Raw genomic sequence first — 16,747 nt, 5'->3', positions numbered from 1 at the left:
CTCAACATCATCTTCCTTGCTCTGTCGTTAAAGGAAAAGTGGAAATCATTAATGCAAGAGAGGTGGCTCCAAAAAGAGCATCGGAGGACATGTTTGGGAACGACACACAGCGCTCTCTGAAAGGTATGGCAAAGGCTGTTTCACTGCTCTGGGGGGACCGCATAGCTCCAACATTAGCTGCTACTGACATTTCTGAATTAAGAACATTTCTTATGGTTAGGTTTGTGCATATCTACAGGATTTCTCACCTAGAAATGTCCTCTACTTTACACAATCTGCAAACTCCGTCCTGACAAGGAAGCTAAAAATGATGTCCTTCAAACTAGTCGGTCACCTCAGCACTTTCTGCTTTTCACTTCATGAAAATGCAGGTGAATCCAAAGCCCTGAGTATGACCTCTTCCATATCTGCCATCTTTCCTTTCCACCTCTTTGAATAAATCTTTGTGGATCAACTTAGTTCTTGTCAGTTCAAGTGTCCTCCCTAAATACTTTTTGTGGTGGCTTCAACTAATGGTTCAGGGGCTCCAGAGAAGTAGTAATTTCAAGGAAGTATTTTCTAATCAAAAATAGAAAGAAATACTAACTAGTTCTCTTCATGGTCACTCCTGTAACCAAGGAGGAACAGCACGTTGGAGGGGGTTTGAGAAGTGTGTTGAACTTCTGGGAGATGCCAATAAAAACAGGATTGAAGCAAACTGCTGCATCACTGTGCAATGTAGTAATCAATCTATTGCAATTGAGTTACAATGCTGCAACAAAGTTTTTGGCTTATGTACACAGCCTGTGTCCTCTTACTGTAGTGTGTTCTCCTCTGAAGGATTGGAAACTGCAGGCAGCTATGATAGCTTCTGTGTTCTGAGCAGCTTTTCTCTGCTACAGAGCCTACTGAGGGGAAATGACCCAAAAACTTGAGTTACCAGCAAGATAAAGTTGTTTCAACAGTCCAGAATATGTAGGCATAAATGTCAGACAGAATAATTCTGTTAGCATCGTATGCATAAGCTGAGCTGGTCATAGTATATGTAATCCCTGCCTAAAAACAGGGCTGGCAGAGAAGCCTGCTATACCTCCTACTCCATTAATAGCTTTCTCTTCTTGCTGTGGAAGACTAATACATTCCTTATCTGCTCCAGGAGGACTGTCCATCGCTGTTCCAGGAGAAATCCGTGGGTATGAACTGGCTCACAAACGTCATGGCAAACTGGCCTGGAAAGACCTGTTTCTGCCCAGCATTAAGTTGGCAAGAGAAGGATTCCCTGTTGGGAAAGGCCTTGCAGCAGCCATCAAATCAAGAGAGGAGTCAATTGAAAGCAATCCCTCACTGTGGTAGGTAGAGCAGTTGCTGTTCTGTGCAGAGAAATTTGGGGTAACTGCATCCTAGCTGAAAAGTCTCTGTGTTCGTGTAATGTATTGTCTGTGAGGAGTGTGCCTCCCCTCCAGTGACTGTACTCACTGTACCTGCTGCTGTTATTCCAGCTACCTGAAGGTGCTAAATCATGTGGCCAATTTTAGGAATGTTCAGTCCTGACCTTTAAAGGGAGATAAATTCTGCTCTTAAAGTCCATTTGTCTGAGCAAAGGTGGAATTAGAGTACATGCTGGGATAAATCTGTCAGATGGCAATGTATTTTCTGAATCCCCAGCTTTTCCTCATGCTGTAAGTGCACTAAACTAATCTTACCTGCATTTGGGGCAATTGCAGAGTCTCCTTGAACATCTCATCTGCTGTCAGGCAGTGAGAATTTGGGTCATCTCTTACTCTGCAGTCAGCCTTCCTCGAGCAATGCCTCTGACCATCCACTTCCAGCAATGACTGTGAACATGAAGGGTTTTAAATGCTCCTCTACTTCCTCTTACAGTCAAACCCTTGGTGTCTATGTCCAGCCCTACTGGAGATCATGCTTAATCCTCTCTTTTCCTTAAAATCTCTGCTAGCTGCAGGTTGGTTTCCAATCCAATTGGGATGTACAGCCTGGGCCTATCTCCTGTACTTCCATCTGGCGGGTCCACAGCAGCACATTCATGATCCATGATGAGGGAGCTAGAGAGGAAACTGTCTACCTCAAAGTGCTCTGACAAACAGGGATCGAAACGCATTCTCCTGGACTCACTGGAAGCTTTGAGCCTCATAGCTTCATAGTCTGTGCTCTGAACAGAACTGCTTGAGTTCAAGGACTATGGCCCCTCCTGGGCATCTTGAGGCAGTTGTTGGCCCCTTGGGCAGGTAGGGAGGGCGGCCTGCCTTGGTGAAAAAGATCGACATTCCCTCCTGCAGGCTTCACTGAGCAAATTCTGAGCAATGTGGAATCCCAGGTCAGAAACCACTGTTCACTTTTATGTCCCAGTGCAAGATATCAGGACCCCTGGGGCATGGCTCAGGCAGTTTCTCTTCTCTCCAAGAAGCCTCTAGCATGAACACTCAAATACTGTGTCAGCTGGTACAGGTACACATAGTTTTGAACTTGTCTCTCAGATCTGATCTTCTCAATCTCCTTTCTCTGTTAGCGAAGTGTTCTGCAGAGGAGGGAAAATTCTGCATGAGGGCGATATCATCAAGATGCCTAAACTAGCCAACACATACGAGACTATAGCCAGTGAAGGAGCAGATGCCTTTTACACAGGAAGCCTGGCAAAACAGATCATCGATGACATCCGCAGTGTAGGTGAGAAACAGGACATCTGTCCAAAACAGCATGAGTGACCTGACTGCTGCGGCTCAGCATCCAGGGAGGAGCTGGTGACCTGCAGAAGCCTTGGAAGCGGGTCAAGCCTGCCACCTGAAATGCCGCCTCTGAGATCTGTGGCAACAGGACACCCAAGAGAAGCCATTAGCGCTTTAATGGATGCATTTGAAACTCAGTCAGAAATGGATAGTATATACTGTGCATTTCTGTACCATATAGTCTAGCAAGTCTATGCATTTCTGGATATAGCTTAGTAGATACATGCTCTTTACAGAGCCTGAATCCAACAAGTTTCTACCTAAAACATTACATACATGGTCCTGTAAGCTCTGAGCTTGTTTAATCTCTCGATGCCGCTAGATGGTGGTAGTATCCTATCCTTACTAGCTAGCATTGGCTAGCTTCAGTCAACCTCATATTTACTGGCTTTATTTGTGATGGTTAATTACTGTCTTCCCCCTTCTGATAAGAAAGGCAATGGAACATACAAATTATTCTGCTTGTGGGGCAGCACAAAGCATCTGCACCCAAAAGCTGCATCATCCTCCTGTAAACAGGACTCTTAATGACGTTTTGTTACCTGACGTTGCTGGTGTCCTTTGTTTAAAAAAAAAAAAAAAAAAAAAAAAAAAAAAGGTGGAACACCAGACTTTTGGCTGCCGTAAATCAGCCCAACTTCAAGCTTAGGCTGTGAGCCTCAGCTAGATCTATCAAGGAATAAATTCATCTCCTGTGCACCCATCTTTGCTTTCTTTACCTTGCAACTTTTTGGATTTGTCTGTGTTCCCTCCTGTCCTTGCTGTGATGCATAGTGATGGAGTATTACCTCCTCTTCCCACCAGAGATCACATAAACCCACATCTCTTTTCCAGGGGGCATTGTCACATTGGATGACCTGCGGGACTACAACGCAACAGTGATTGAAGACCCCATACAGATCACACTTGGGGAGTTTACCCTCTACACGCCTAATGCCCCCCTAAGCGGCCCAGTGCTAGCCCTCATTTTCAACATACTGAAAGGTGAGAGTGCCACTGAGCAGTGCCTTACAGGCAGCAGGAGCTGGGAGAGCTCCAAAGACAACGCCTTTTTTGTTTTGGGAGCTGGGCCTCTCTTGATAGTCCTCCAGCAGGTGAGAAGTCTGAGACCTCAGGAGGGATCAGAGATGTGGAAATATTCCTCTTCTGCTGTAAACTCAGGGATGTCGCCTTCCTACTTGAAATATAGGTGCGAGAGGAAAAATATGCTCCTGATTGGGGCACTTCCCTGGTACCTGCATGGGTGGAAACTAACTTGTACTTGAGGCTTCTTTGGAAAACGTCTCTGCAAGTACAAATCCTGCTGATGACTCCCAGAGTGCTCAAAACTACCAGAGCTCGTGTTCTCCATGTGGAGATTAGGACAGTCCAGTGACTGCATCTCTGTAGAGACTGGGCTTCAAGATTATACCATTTGACACAGGTTTATTAGCAGTCCATTGACCGTGTACTTTCCTTTGTGTTCACAATCGTTTGTCTTCTGTTGCCAGGATATAATTTCTCTGCTGACAGCATCAAAACCATGGAGGAGAAAGGTCTGACTTACCACCGCATTGTGGAGGCCTTTCGCTTTGCCTACGCCAAGAGGACTTTACTGGGAGATCCAAAAATTGTCAACATCACTGAGGTACCTGGCAAAAGCCTTTTCTTTCTGCAACACCAAGGTTGACTGGAACGTGGCTTAAAGTTTTTGGGTGACTAAACTTTTTCAGAGATGCTCTGTGCCACCTGCTATTGACAGGCACTGAAATATCTCTGAATCAGAACGTGAAGTCCTATGTGACTCATGGCTGAGCTGTGAGGGATATAAATGGAGGAAATCTTCCTGCTATAAGGAAAAGCAAAATCCTCAATTCAACAGGAGCGTTTGAGTATATTTAGGGCTAACCCTCCCTGTTTTCATAGTGTTTGAAGCCTTATTCATTAGATGACATTCCCAGCATCCTTGTGGCTCTCTAACCACAGTCCTGCCTATAGTAAATGGACCAACGGATGGGAAGGGGTGAGGCAGGAACCCTGCTTTTCCCAACTTCACACTTTGTGCTTTTACTTCTGTGACTCTCCAAAAGCAGCAGGATCTGAGCTCAGCCCAGCCTGATGGACACAAATTTGCAACTTACAGAGCAATGATCAGAGCTTGCCTTGATCTAGTCCTCTCAACCCGATCCCTCTCCTCTCATCTCTGAAGCAAGTGTAACACTGCTTGCCTACACCTTACAGCAGTGTTGAGGACAGCTTTCCATAGATCTACAATAATGGATGCTGATTAACTTCCTACACAAAGGGGTGCATTGTAACAGCTGCTTCTGTGACTGCTTAAAATGCTTTTTGGTACAATGTCCATCTTTCAAGAAGGAGGAAAGCCCCTGCTGGAAAACTATAGCCTCACTGCTGGGATTTGCCACTCTTCTGTGGTCTGAAGTATTGGATATCAGCCTCATAACTACATGTCTCTTAAACTTAATCTGCTGAGTAACTGCATTGGATTTCTCTGACAGGCGATCAGAAACGTGACGTCCGAGTTCTTTGCGGATAGTCTCCGGAAGAAAATCACAGACAACACCTCCCATCCAGTTGACTACTATGAGCCAGTATATTACACTGGAGATAATGCCGGTACATCCCACCTCTCCATTGTGGCTGATGATGGCAGTGCTGTGTCCGCCACCAGCACCATCAACCAATAGTATGAGCTCAGACATTACTTCCGTGTAGGCCTTTGCCATCTTCCTAGTGGTGGTTCTGTGGTTGGTATAAAACATCACTGAACTGTCATCTCTCTAGTGGGGTAGTGATGGGTAGCACTGTTGATGGGCACTTCTCCTGCTGAGCTTGCAGGTCAGTTCTTAACACTGAGGCCTGTGTGGTTGGGTCAGAGGACAAGATGTGTCCTCTCTCATGTTGGGTTCACCCACTAAGAAAACATTCACTGCATCTGGATCTTCTCATAAGCAGTGGTATCGCTGCCGGCTCTGATTTCCCAGGCATCTGGAAGGAATTTGAGCTAATACAGCTGGCCTGGAAGTGCAGCGTTTGGCTCCGAGTGCTGTCAGGAAGAGCTGTGTTCCACACGTACGGCCTGAAGCTGGGGGGCGAAGGTTCTTTTTGTCCATAGAAAATGTCTCCAGCTTGACACATCTAAGCAAAACCCCAATCATTCCCAAATGTGCCAGCCTTTGAGCTATGCTGCCTCTGAACGGAGTGCAGTACTGCCCAGCTGGAAGGGGAATTAGTTATATTTAGCTGCTGTGCTGTTTTTCGCCTTGGGGTCCTTGCAGGGGAGCTATACACCAGGCCTTTGGGCTGCCTTTCCTCTTTGTGTAGCTGTGTACTCACGGTATCAACTGCTTCCTTTCCCCAAGGGGTGACAGATTGTCCTTTACAACAGGAGGGAGTGGAGATTTACTCCAATCAAATCCCAGGTTTCACATTGCAGTAATTCACCTGAAGCTCTTCCTGGATTTGCTCTGGTTTTGACATGTCTGCGCCAACTTGTTTTGTCTAGCTTTGGCTCTGATGTACGATCCAACGTGACTGGAATCATATTTAATGATGAGATGGATGACTTCAGCTCACCTTACATAATTAATGGATTTGGGATCCCTCCTTCTCCAGCAAATTTCATAGCACCAGGTAGCTGTAAACTACCTTCCTGGCTCAGTCTTTTGGCTATATCTTGCATACTAACTCTGTGGTGTCTGCAAGGTAGGCTGCAGCATGTCTGCCATCAGGCACAGATCTGGGGCTTTCTGCAGAGGACAGGGATGAAAGTGAGTCACTCGGCATCCCTGTCAAAATACATAACCAGCTTCCCCTGGTGCACCCTGAAGGCAGGAGAGACTGTCTAAAGAAAAACTCTTGTGTATGCCTCCTTCCAACAACCAGAAATCCTTTCCCAGGGAGCTCAGTACATGTGAAATGAAATGACTTGGGATTGCAAAAGATTTCTTTGAACTGATTTAAGAGGGAGGCAGCAGCAGGAGCTGACTGCAGAGTGTTAGATGGCACTGTCCAGCCCTCTCCCTGTGCTGCCTTGGGAGCTGTAGGGCAGCTTTGGATAGATCCAGTTCACGTACCTAACCCAAGCTCCACCTCTGCTTCCTGCAGACCCACCTCATTGCTGCTAAAGCAGGCTGGGATTCTGCTACCCTCCTGTTACCCCACGCTTTGGCGACCGACAGGGAAGTGAAAAGACAGGAAGGGAAGTCCCACGGTGTACGGGAGGCAGCTGTATCACAGACAGCCCTAGCTGGGACAGGACTGTGGAGGAAGGCACCTCTGCGTGAAGGACCAGGGTTAAGCTTTGCATTGCAGGAGCAAGGAGATGGGTACAGGGGATAGTGGGATCCTTGAGGGCTGAACAAGACATGTGAGCTGAGTCAGGAAAGTGGATACTGAGGCTCTGGGTTTAGGCATGGAGCAGGAGCTGGCAGTTTGTAAGCTGCAGGTGGAAAGCTGAGCCTCTGTTGCATCTGTGTCCCCAACAGGTAAACAGCCGATGTCCTCTATGTGCCCTTCCATCTTGGTGGATAAAATGAAAAAGGTCAGGATGGTGGTTGGTGCTTCTGGAGGAACAAAAATAACCACAGCAACAGCACTGGTATGTGATGATACGGGCAAACGGGGGACAAGGCTGAGGCAAAACAAGGTGGGGGAGAGGCAGTGTTTGGGGTAAGGGGCTCAAGTCTCCACCTGTGACGTGACCATAGCTGTGGCTCCCTGCTGTGGGCCGGGGGCCTGAAAGGGCAGTTCCTGCCTGGCTTTCTGAGGGCCAGACCTCCAATGCCAACTCCTGCCAGAGCTACAAAAGGTCTCTTATTAAATTACTTCCTTCAGTGACTCCAGGTCTTTTCCCTTGGCAAGTTGTTCTGACCACTTGCAGAAGATTTGTGACTTCAGTTTAGCTTTGACTTCTGTTCTCTAGATCTCCATGAATTGGTCTCCTTATCTAGTTTAGAGCCATTCCCATCCAACATCCTAAACTTCGGATGAAAGTCACACAGAGAAGCTAAATAAGAACTTAGGCCAGGCATGGCGTCAGGCCATCTGACAGGCAGGCTCTCTATGAGCTGCTGTGGCAGCCACTCAAAGACCCAGCTAGACCAAAAGTGATTGCAGGAGAAAGCTGTCTCCTGTGCCAGCACACACAGCAGTTCAGAGTACCAGGCTAGATCTTGCTTTCTGGCTGAGGTAGAGAAGTCTCCATAAAAACTGCTACAAGCAGCTTTCTAAGCCCTTGATCCTGAGGCTATTTTCACTTGCCAGCAGCTCCAACCTGCAATTTAAGCATGTAGAGATGAGGCAGGTTTAAAGAAACTGATTGTACAGTAGTGGAAAGCTGTAGCTGTATGTTTGCTGAGGTGACTGCTGTGTGTCTAAGCTAGCACGAGCTTAATCATAGCAGCATAAATCCAGCTACAATAGCCTGAAGATCTGATCCTTTTACTATGTTAATTTTAGTAACTCAGTCTTCTTGTGTGGGAATCCTCCTAAGCATATACAAGCTGACTTGCTGCAATGTACCTGTGTTTTGCTTAGCCAAGAGAGGGACTGCTGAAAGCAGCAGGAACCAGGAATTACGCTCTTTATGTGCTCTGGTGAACATCCTTCAGACATCTCTGCCTACGTTGCTACAAGGGTCAGGCCTCTTTGAAGACAAGTAACTAATGTTAAGGCTTTTTGCTTCTCATAGGTGATCATCAATTCCCTCTGGTTTGGTTATGATGTGAAGAAAGCAGTGGAAGAGCCCAGAATTCATGATCAGCTGTTTCCCAATATCACGGAGCTTGAGCAGCAAATAGAGGAGGTTTGTCTAGCTAGAGTCTGGGGTGTGCATGAACTTCTTGTATGGTGCTGGATTCCTAGTGCTGGGAAGGCATGTACTTGTGGAAAATCATGGAGCTTTGCCAAATGTTCGTAGGTGAGCGGTATTGAAGCTGGCACTGTGAGTACTGGATCACAATAAGCTGTTCAAAGTGTACCTTTAGTCTCAGTTATATGGGTTTAAGGCCTAGTGCATTCAGGCATCACCTACATCTGAAACTGAGGGTATGTATCTTCTTGCAATGTTGTTTGGCTCAAAGGACTTGCAAAATAGCAAACCACATCAGGGCCCGAACCATCCAGCAGTCTAAATCCAGTGACCCTCAGGAAACTCTTGACCTATTGTGCAACCTCCCAATGAATCCTGACACACTGGTACAGAGCTAGCAAGGGAGGACGCGCAGAAGGACCCGAGAACAAACTTGAAAATATTTTCACAGTAAAGGTCTCTGTACAGCACTGTCAGTCTGAGAGCTGATGGCAGGATCTGCCTTGCCCTGCATACCACTCGCCTGAGCTGCCAGCTTCATTCACCCTGAGGAATTGTACATCCCAGAGGCCTGAGACCGATGCAGTCTTTGTACATGTCTTATCCCATGTCTCTATATTAAGGAAAATGCTCCTTCATAAGGCAGTTTTCTTCATCAAACTACACAGAAGATCCTCCGTAGATAAACTTCTTATTAAGGTAACAGCTGAGATATCTGCCTGCACCAGGGAGGATGCCCTGCTCTCTCTAAGTCCTGTGTTTTCCCCCATTCCCAAACAGGATCCATCAGTTCTGGCTGTTGGTATATGAATATCTGAGGCAGAATGCTCTGTGACCAGGAATAGTATTGATAGCCCACACTGAGCACCACAAATGCCACATCTCAATTCCACCTCTTCAAAAGCAGGGCATCCCAGAAAGCAAAGGCAAGAGGAGGAACAGCATGGAGTTTTAGGACACCTACCAAATACAGGCACTGAATGCTTGGGTAGTCATGGAGGATGCAGGTGACAGACTATGGCACATGTGCAGTTTCTCTCCTGTTGTCCTCACTCACTTCTGCATTCCAGGGTATAGAAGAACAACTAAAGAAGAGAAAACACGATACCACGCGGGTGAGCAGCGGTGCGGTTGTGCAGGCCATTCTCAGAACAGATGAAGGATGGGCTGCAGCCTCCGATTCCCGGAAAGGTGGCTTCCCTGCAGGCTACTGACACGGCTCAGCTCCTTTTTTCAGTGATCTAGTGACACTGAGGTGTGTTTGGGGGGAAGATCCTTTAGGTCTGCAACTCAGGGACTTCTCACAGGAAAGAGAACAAATTTACCTGTGGTTCTATTGACAGAGCTGGGACAGTTCTCTACAGCCATGACCGAAGTGCCTCATGCCACAGCAGTCTGCTAAGACAGGCATGTCTACCAGGACGTGCAGTACTTACTTGAAGAGTCTGTTCTGCCTTGAAGAGTTTGTTCCCTGCCTCCTCTCCATCCCATGAAGACAGATTGGGTACCCAGAGTTTCTGAAGAAGGTCCAGCTCACCCAAGCTGCAGGAAGTGTTTCCCTTGCACAGCGTCAGCTACCGGGAATGTCCCTGTCACTGCTAGAGAAGAGATTTGTTTCCTGTTGAGTAGATGGGAGTTACAGGACTCTGGGGACTGGGTTTTCTAAGTTACAAACTGATAGATCTGTGCCATAGCAGGAAGCCCAGCTCTAGACTGGGATAAGCCTTCACAAACTCACCACTCTTTCTTTTAACAAAAGATGTTTCTGCCTTTCACTTCAGTTGATTATTGGAGCTGAGTGGGTAAATGGGGAAGTGGCTTCAAACTTTTTTATATTTCTGTTGAGAAGGTCTAAAGGGAAGATGCTACCTGTAAAACTCTGAGCACAACTAAAATAAATATGGAGTCACACATTTTTCTTGCCTGCACAGTTGCTACTGCCAAAAGGGATGGTGAGAGTCTGCAGGAAAGAAGCTCTCCAGAGATTTTTCTCTTTTGTTCACTCCTTTGATGAAGCTATGAGTAAAAAAAAAAAAAACTTAAATATCCAAAACAAGCTTGGTTTTTTTCCAGTTTGCTTTTTACCACATCATACTGCAGGCCTGAAATACCAGAGTTTGAGGAAATGAAACCTCTAAAGAAGGGCACGCTGCAGCTACTCTTGTTTGAAGGTAAGTTACCATTAATCAGACAGTTAATGACCTCTCAGAAATCCATATCTGATATGGAACAGCTAATAGTGTCTGTACCTATGCACGAGGGGGTTTTGGTGTTCACCTACCAGCATGGACTAATACATCACATCAGATAAACTTAGCCTAAGATCAAAACCGAGTGTTCCAGGATGTTGTCAAGCTCTGGGGATGTTTATGAAATCCTTGAAACACAAGTAACAGTAACTGAACTCATCTATTTGACTTGTTGAAGCTTCCTGTTAGTTTGTAAGAACTTTAACATACAGAATGCATTGAAGAGAAAATGAAAGGCAGAAATTTTAGGCATCAGGCACCCTCTCTTCCCCAGTAGTTTCTGGAATTGAGGAGAGTCTAGTTTCAAGGAATAAAATGATAGCTAGATCATGCTTAAATCAAAGGGTCACGACTTTGACATATATATTTGCTTATATCACTCCCACTAAATGAGGGGCTTTTACCAAAAGTTGCCTGGGATGCACTCTGCGCTCCTTTTTCCTGAGCTGTTACTGATGGTGATGTGTTAGGTGCAGCTAAGGCAATGATTGTAAAAAAACCTAGAGTCATTGTGTTCCTTTAAGAATGAGATTGGTTTGGGGCCAAACCTGTATCCTTTTATGGCTGAACTGAGACTTTGACTTTTGTACTTCTAATTCCACAATAGATGCCGCTCAGTGGCAGGCTGCTGTTTAAATCCAGTTTGCAGGCCATTTTAGGAAGCTTTGATATAAGGTTGTGTATGGAACAGCATCAGCTGCTATTTGTTGGAAATAACCTGCCCCTTTGGACTTAGGACTAGCTGAGCTCTTTCTTGGCCAAGTGCAATCTGAGAAATAAACAAAATTATCACACAGTAAAATAAGCTTATTGAAACCTTACAGTCACTACAGTTAGTCTGAACTACAACAGAAAAAGCTTGTGCTCTGAAACTGGAGGGTAACTGTTTTCTGGGAAATGACTGTTGGACAAACACGCTTTCTGAAACAAGTTTGAGTAACTGCTGCTGGGCTGCTTCAAACAGTTCGTGGTACAGAAGTCTTACTTATGTTCCTGAATTTCTTCTAGCTGGTCACAAAACTCCCCTATTATTTATAACCTATGTTACAAAACTTCCCTTCTGGAAAACTCAGATTTTGCCATGGCTAAAAATACTTCTGTTGAAAACTATTCTTATAAATGCATTTGAATGCTTGACTCTGCAGAAATGGATTTGTTTGTTTGTTTTAGCCATATCACTACAGAGGGCTGATTTGTTAAAACTAAACTGGGCTAAGGCTTGCACTTACATCCTACATTTTTAAAAAAAAAACTATGGATGCTTCTGCGTGCTGTAATTATCTACATCTCGTTTGGACGGATCTGTACACAGGGCATGCACTTCTGCCACCTGCTTTGATACCACATTCCACTACTCACACTGCATTGAGGCTGTCTGCGTATCGATAGGTAAATGTCAGTCAATGGTTCATACTGTAAAACCTCCTGATTGTACACTGCAGGCCATTCAGCTTGTCTGAATGTTTCAGCTACAAGAAAAGACTTCTTCCTGCTCGTGTCCCACCCCTTTGAATGCAACCACCTCCCTCCTCTGCTTCTGAGCAGAGACATACTGTCTTAGTGTAAGCTGCCTGACACAATGCAGGGTGCGGAGGACAGGACATGTTGCTATGACCGATTCCAGCTGATCTGAAAGGGAGCTGTACTGTTAAAAGGCATTCCAGATCATGAACTGGGGGGGGGGGTTCACCTCTTTCCCCTGTTCTTCAGTCTAACGTTACCACAATTTTCTTTTGGCAACCATCCAGCCTCTGGAAGGGCTACAGGGAAGCGCCAACCCCAAGCTGTGAGAGACGAGTGGCATATGCAGTCTTCTGCACAGGTCTTCAGTTTCTCCAGTGGCGTATTGAGTCTCCAGAATGAACAACTGTTACTGCTGGAAACACCTGCGTGAAAGTCGTCTCTCAAACAACTGCTTGTGTGTTAGGCTAGGCAACAGTTTTAGAGGAGAAATTCCCAGACAGGTTTAAAAACACTTTATTAAAAATATAATTTAAAGACTTCATTAGAAAATAGAGCAGCCTCTGTACAGTGATGCTTTAGAAGTCCGTGTAAGTTGACTAAGTACAAAAATAATGTTCTCCTGTTGGCATGAGCATGAATGGGGAGAGACCAAACTGGCAGGCTCTTGACCCAAGCAAATTTCAGCAGCGGTGAGGAGGTGGCAGGGCAAGAGCAGAGGTGCTAAGGGAGGTACAACCCCTCAGCTTCACCAGATGTTTTGGTAGTGCGGACTACGGGACTGGAAGTCTCTGCTGCAGTGAGAGATCTGCACTCTCATTCCTTTCTGTCTTGCAAATTAAAGCTGCGATGGGTTTTAAAACTGCTTAATTGGCTCAGTTTCAACATTAGTAGCAAAGTAGTTAAATTGCAGTGAGTGCTGGACTACAGATAATATTCCTGTGTCTTCGTGGTGGGAAGTAGCCGTGATACTACCGCACTGGAAAGGTGATAGGCTGGGTTACTGAGGTGTGCTTTACCCTAAGGTGTGTCAGAAGTGAAGGTAATTGGAGGCTTAGTTACTTGGTGAAGGTAATTGGAGGCTTAGTTACTTGGTGACTGGGTTTTTCTGCTAGCGAAACACGATGGAGTATGGCCCAGGGCACTGCTGAAGGCTGCCCTGAAGGCTAATAGGGAAGCAAGAAGTGCTCTCCCTGTCTCCAGCCAGTGCTATTCTCGGTTGCTTTTTATAAACTCTAAGCTCAGTTGGGCTAGCTAGAAATAACTACAGATCTTGCTAAAGCCTGTATCTGGTCTAGTTAGTCCGTCTGGTCCTGAAATGTGAGCTGCAGATGGTGTCTGGTGCCCTTAAGTGCTTCCCCTGTGACAACTCTGCAGTTGGGGTGTTGTTTCTGACACTGGAACCAATGCACCCAGGAACTGGTAGCTGAGGTAAGGGAGTTAATGAAGTAGAAAACTTCAGCAAATTATGTAGATTGGATATGGCTACCAAAAAAACCCAATGTAACCCCTTCCAAATGAACATAAATACTGCCCCCCCTCAAACTTTAGGCCTATTCCCTTTCTCTGTTCACATTCAGCAGTACTGTAATGCTGTCTAACAGGGTGCTGTGCCACTTCTATGGCTTGAGTAAGCAGCTCTGACAGAGAAACCAGTAGTCCTTCCTGAACTAGGGGATTTAACATAAATTCCACTTGGAGGAGGAAGGGGGCGGGGAGGGGGGCAGTGCATGGAGCCGGCTCTATACGTAAGTAACTTGTCTTCCAGATGCATGCTTAAGTGCTTGCGGTTATGATCTGGTAACTTAGGAATACTTTTTCATTAAGCTCTGATACAGCTGCGGTCATACTATAGTCCTTCGTGTACAATTTCTGAAGGAAAACACATCTGGCTCTAGTCAGCTTCACTCAGACCATCATTAAAATGAAAGCGAAGGCTGAGATTTCAACAAGGTGATGGTTTTATGGGACAGACTTTGTGGGTAAGAATGTAGACTTAAACCCATCTGGCCTTGTTTGCAAGGGTGTGTGTGGATGGCCTTGTTTTGGTTTGGGCTTTTAATATATATAAAAATATATATACTTGTTATGGTGAGAGGGATTTCGTTTGTGTACTAGGAATGATAGGGGCTGTATGTGAGGTAAGAACTAACATACGAAGGGGAGGGCTCTGCTAGTGCCTTGCTCTGGTTTGGCTTCACTTTCAGAAACACACACATACGATACTGTCTGTGCCCATAGGGAAGTACGGCTCATAAGCTTTCAGAAAATGGAGTTGTTGGGGATCATGGGAACTTGCCCATGGATATTTGAGAAGAGCTTTGGAGGTTTTGAGGTTGGGGTTGGTTTTTTTCTTAAATGTTTGATTCTCTTGGCCATTTTGAGCAGGGCAAGGTTATGGAGTAACTGCAGAAGACCATTTGCGTCCAAGTGCATGAGTTCAGGTCTCTCCTCCAGAAGTTTTCTCTCTGTGGTAGTTCTTAAGTAGTCCTACAATTTCCTCCTTGTGATCTTAAGGGAACACTAGAGACCAGTTGTGGTAAACAGGGAGTCGGAGCATGTCCTTAGGCTATGGGAGAAAAGTATTCTGCTAATGTCTGATAGCGCTGCATCACTTCTCAGCAGTCCTGGTGTTTGCCTGGCAAGGCTGAGCTCATGGCTACAAGCGAAGTCTTCTGATCATGTCTCCTTTGCATTTTGAAGAAAGCTATAAAGCTTCCAAAAACAGCTCTTCCACTGCAATCCTCACCTGCCTTCCCAAACGACTTACCTTCTGCAGGCATTGAGGAGGGAGAACTGCCACAGATTGGGACTCCTCTCGCCACAGGGAGAGGTGCCCCCAGGGAGCTAAGCTGAAGCCTGTCCATCCCAGAAGCAGGGAATTCACATCGCCCCATGGGAGGCTTATTCTCAAAGTCACCAGTGTGCAGGGTTGAAGGAAGCTTCAGCGCAGTTACTCTGAGCTTGTGGGGTCCTTTGCATCCCCAAGGCAGAGAGTAGTAGGGCAGCAGACTTGTGCTATGATGCGCTGATTTCATCTGCCACCTTTGGGAAAAGTAGGGCTTCTTTGGATGGGAAAACCAAGAGGGGGAGTGTGGGGTTTTGCTCTCTTCCCTTTCCAAACCCACCCTCTAAGCCCGGATGCTTAAGATTTTAAAATCCTGACCCTATAGACACTTATTGTAATCCTCATAACCAAAATAGTTACTTATTTCACATCGCTGAGCCCCAGTAATAATAAGCTTGTGGCAACAGCCTGAAAGAAACCAAGACTACTCTTAACTGAGAGTCTCCAGCAGGAATGGAAGATACAGCTGGGTCATCTCACGGTGTTCCCAGTGGGTTTTGGACCAATTTTCCTTTCCCGCTTTGTATTCTCTTATTCTGAATAGCTCATGTGCTCAAGAAATATGTTTTTCCATATATCACATAAGTAATGGAGGGTGCAGCTCTAAACAAGGCTGGCTGACCTGTCCTTGTATTGTCTGAGGGTGACTTGCAGTCTACTGGAATTAGGAGTAATCACAAGTTTTGCCCGTACTTTAGCAGGCATCCTGATGGGAACAGGCAATATTGCCATGTCCAAGCCAAAGCATGTTCTGAATCTAGTTATCATCTCCTGTGGTTTTGTGAGTTGCGATGGCATTTCATGCTAATATCCAGCTGACTTCCCCAGCTTCCTTTTATCAGAGTAAGCAGAGATGCATTTTCCTTCCTTGGAAATTCCCTGCACAACATTCATTGCAAATTTAGCTTTCTTTTCTTTATGTCCTCTTCTCAGCAGGCCACTCCTAACCTCCTGTAGCGGGGAGAGAAGAGGAAATGGAGTGAATGGGGCAGGGGCCTGAGGTCTTAGCATTGCCAGGTGTGAAAATGAAGGATGGGGGGGGGGGGTCAGGTTGAGAAATTGAGATTTAAGCAAGAAGGAGGTTAGCTAGAAGCAAAATACAGATTATTCAGGAGAGTTACAGAAGCAATCTCCTTCTCACCAAAAGGAGAAGACAAGAAGATCCAAGCGAGGCCACTCACCTCACTGAAATGTTCCTCAAACAGGATATTGTCACCTTCAGCATGCATGATGGGAGCTGAAATGGCATGTTCCAAGTCATAGCCAAACCACAGCTTGTTTATAATCGCCTGCAATGAAACAAATCCCATGCTGACTGACTGGAGATACTGAATAAGAACCTGGGTCACATGCTGCCATCCTCTGCACTGGTGTTAAGCCAGACCAGCTCTACTGTAAATCCTGCCTGCAGGATGGTGCAAACCTGGACTGTGAGAGAGGCTGCACTGAGTCAGACCAGAAGTCCTGCTAGCCTAGTCTCCTGTCTTCGTGGTGACCAATACCAAATGCTCAGGGCAAGTATAAGAACAGGGTGAGCACATAATGATACTTCCCAGAATGCTTTCCCTGAGCCAAAGTGGTGCCCTTGAATTCAGTAGCTGCTGATGGATCTTACATCCTTCTATTGATGGTTGTCCTTTCTGTTTTCAGATCA

At 45.9% G+C, this 16,747-nt stretch overlaps 2 protein-coding genes across 7 annotated transcripts in view; one reads left to right on the top strand and one right to left on the bottom strand.

Moving 5' to 3' along the window:
- Positions 1 to 11,921, top strand: part of GGT1 (gamma-glutamyltransferase 1) — a 38,080-nt gene extending 26,159 nt beyond the window's left edge. For 4 of the 5 annotated variants that reach the window (XM_076353104.1, XM_076353107.1, XM_076353108.1 and 1 more), the window contains exons 4-13: positions 34 to 123; positions 1,136 to 1,328; positions 2,507 to 2,664; positions 3,558 to 3,707; positions 4,214 to 4,350; positions 5,222 to 5,409; positions 6,229 to 6,356; positions 7,211 to 7,323; positions 8,416 to 8,529; positions 9,606 to 11,921. In XM_076353104.1, the coding sequence (XP_076209219.1) occupies positions 34 to 123; positions 1,136 to 1,328; positions 2,507 to 2,664; positions 3,558 to 3,707; positions 4,214 to 4,350; positions 5,222 to 5,409; positions 6,229 to 6,356; positions 7,211 to 7,323; positions 8,416 to 8,529; positions 9,606 to 9,749 (1,415 nt within the window). In that variant the 3' untranslated portion in view covers positions 9,750 to 11,921. The remainder of the gene's footprint in view (positions 1 to 33; positions 124 to 1,135; positions 1,329 to 2,506; positions 2,665 to 3,557; positions 3,708 to 4,213; positions 4,351 to 5,221; positions 5,410 to 6,228; positions 6,357 to 7,210; positions 7,324 to 8,415; positions 8,530 to 9,605) is intronic. The other variant, XM_076353106.1, reaches the window with a different exon arrangement.
- An 824-nt stretch (positions 11,922 to 12,745) lies between these two features.
- Positions 12,746 to 16,747, bottom strand: part of GGT5 (gamma-glutamyltransferase 5) — a 47,665-nt gene continuing 43,663 nt past the window's right edge. For both annotated transcript variants that reach the window (XM_076353110.1, XM_076353109.1), the window contains exons 11-12: positions 16,275 to 16,382; positions 12,746 to 16,044 (exon numbers count right to left, since the gene is read on the bottom strand). In XM_076353110.1, coding sequence (XP_076209225.1) covers positions 15,898 to 16,044; positions 16,275 to 16,382 — 255 coding nt within the window. In that variant the 3' untranslated portion in view covers positions 12,746 to 15,897. The remainder of the gene's footprint in view (positions 16,045 to 16,274; positions 16,383 to 16,747) is intronic.

Source organism: Aptenodytes patagonicus, chromosome 15 (genome assembly GCF_965638725.1).
Source record: "Aptenodytes patagonicus chromosome 15, bAptPat1.pri.cur, whole genome shotgun sequence".
NCBI classification, from domain to species: domain Eukaryota; kingdom Metazoa; phylum Chordata; class Aves; order Sphenisciformes; family Spheniscidae; genus Aptenodytes; species Aptenodytes patagonicus.
This window is presented reverse-complemented; position numbering and strand designations above follow the sequence as displayed.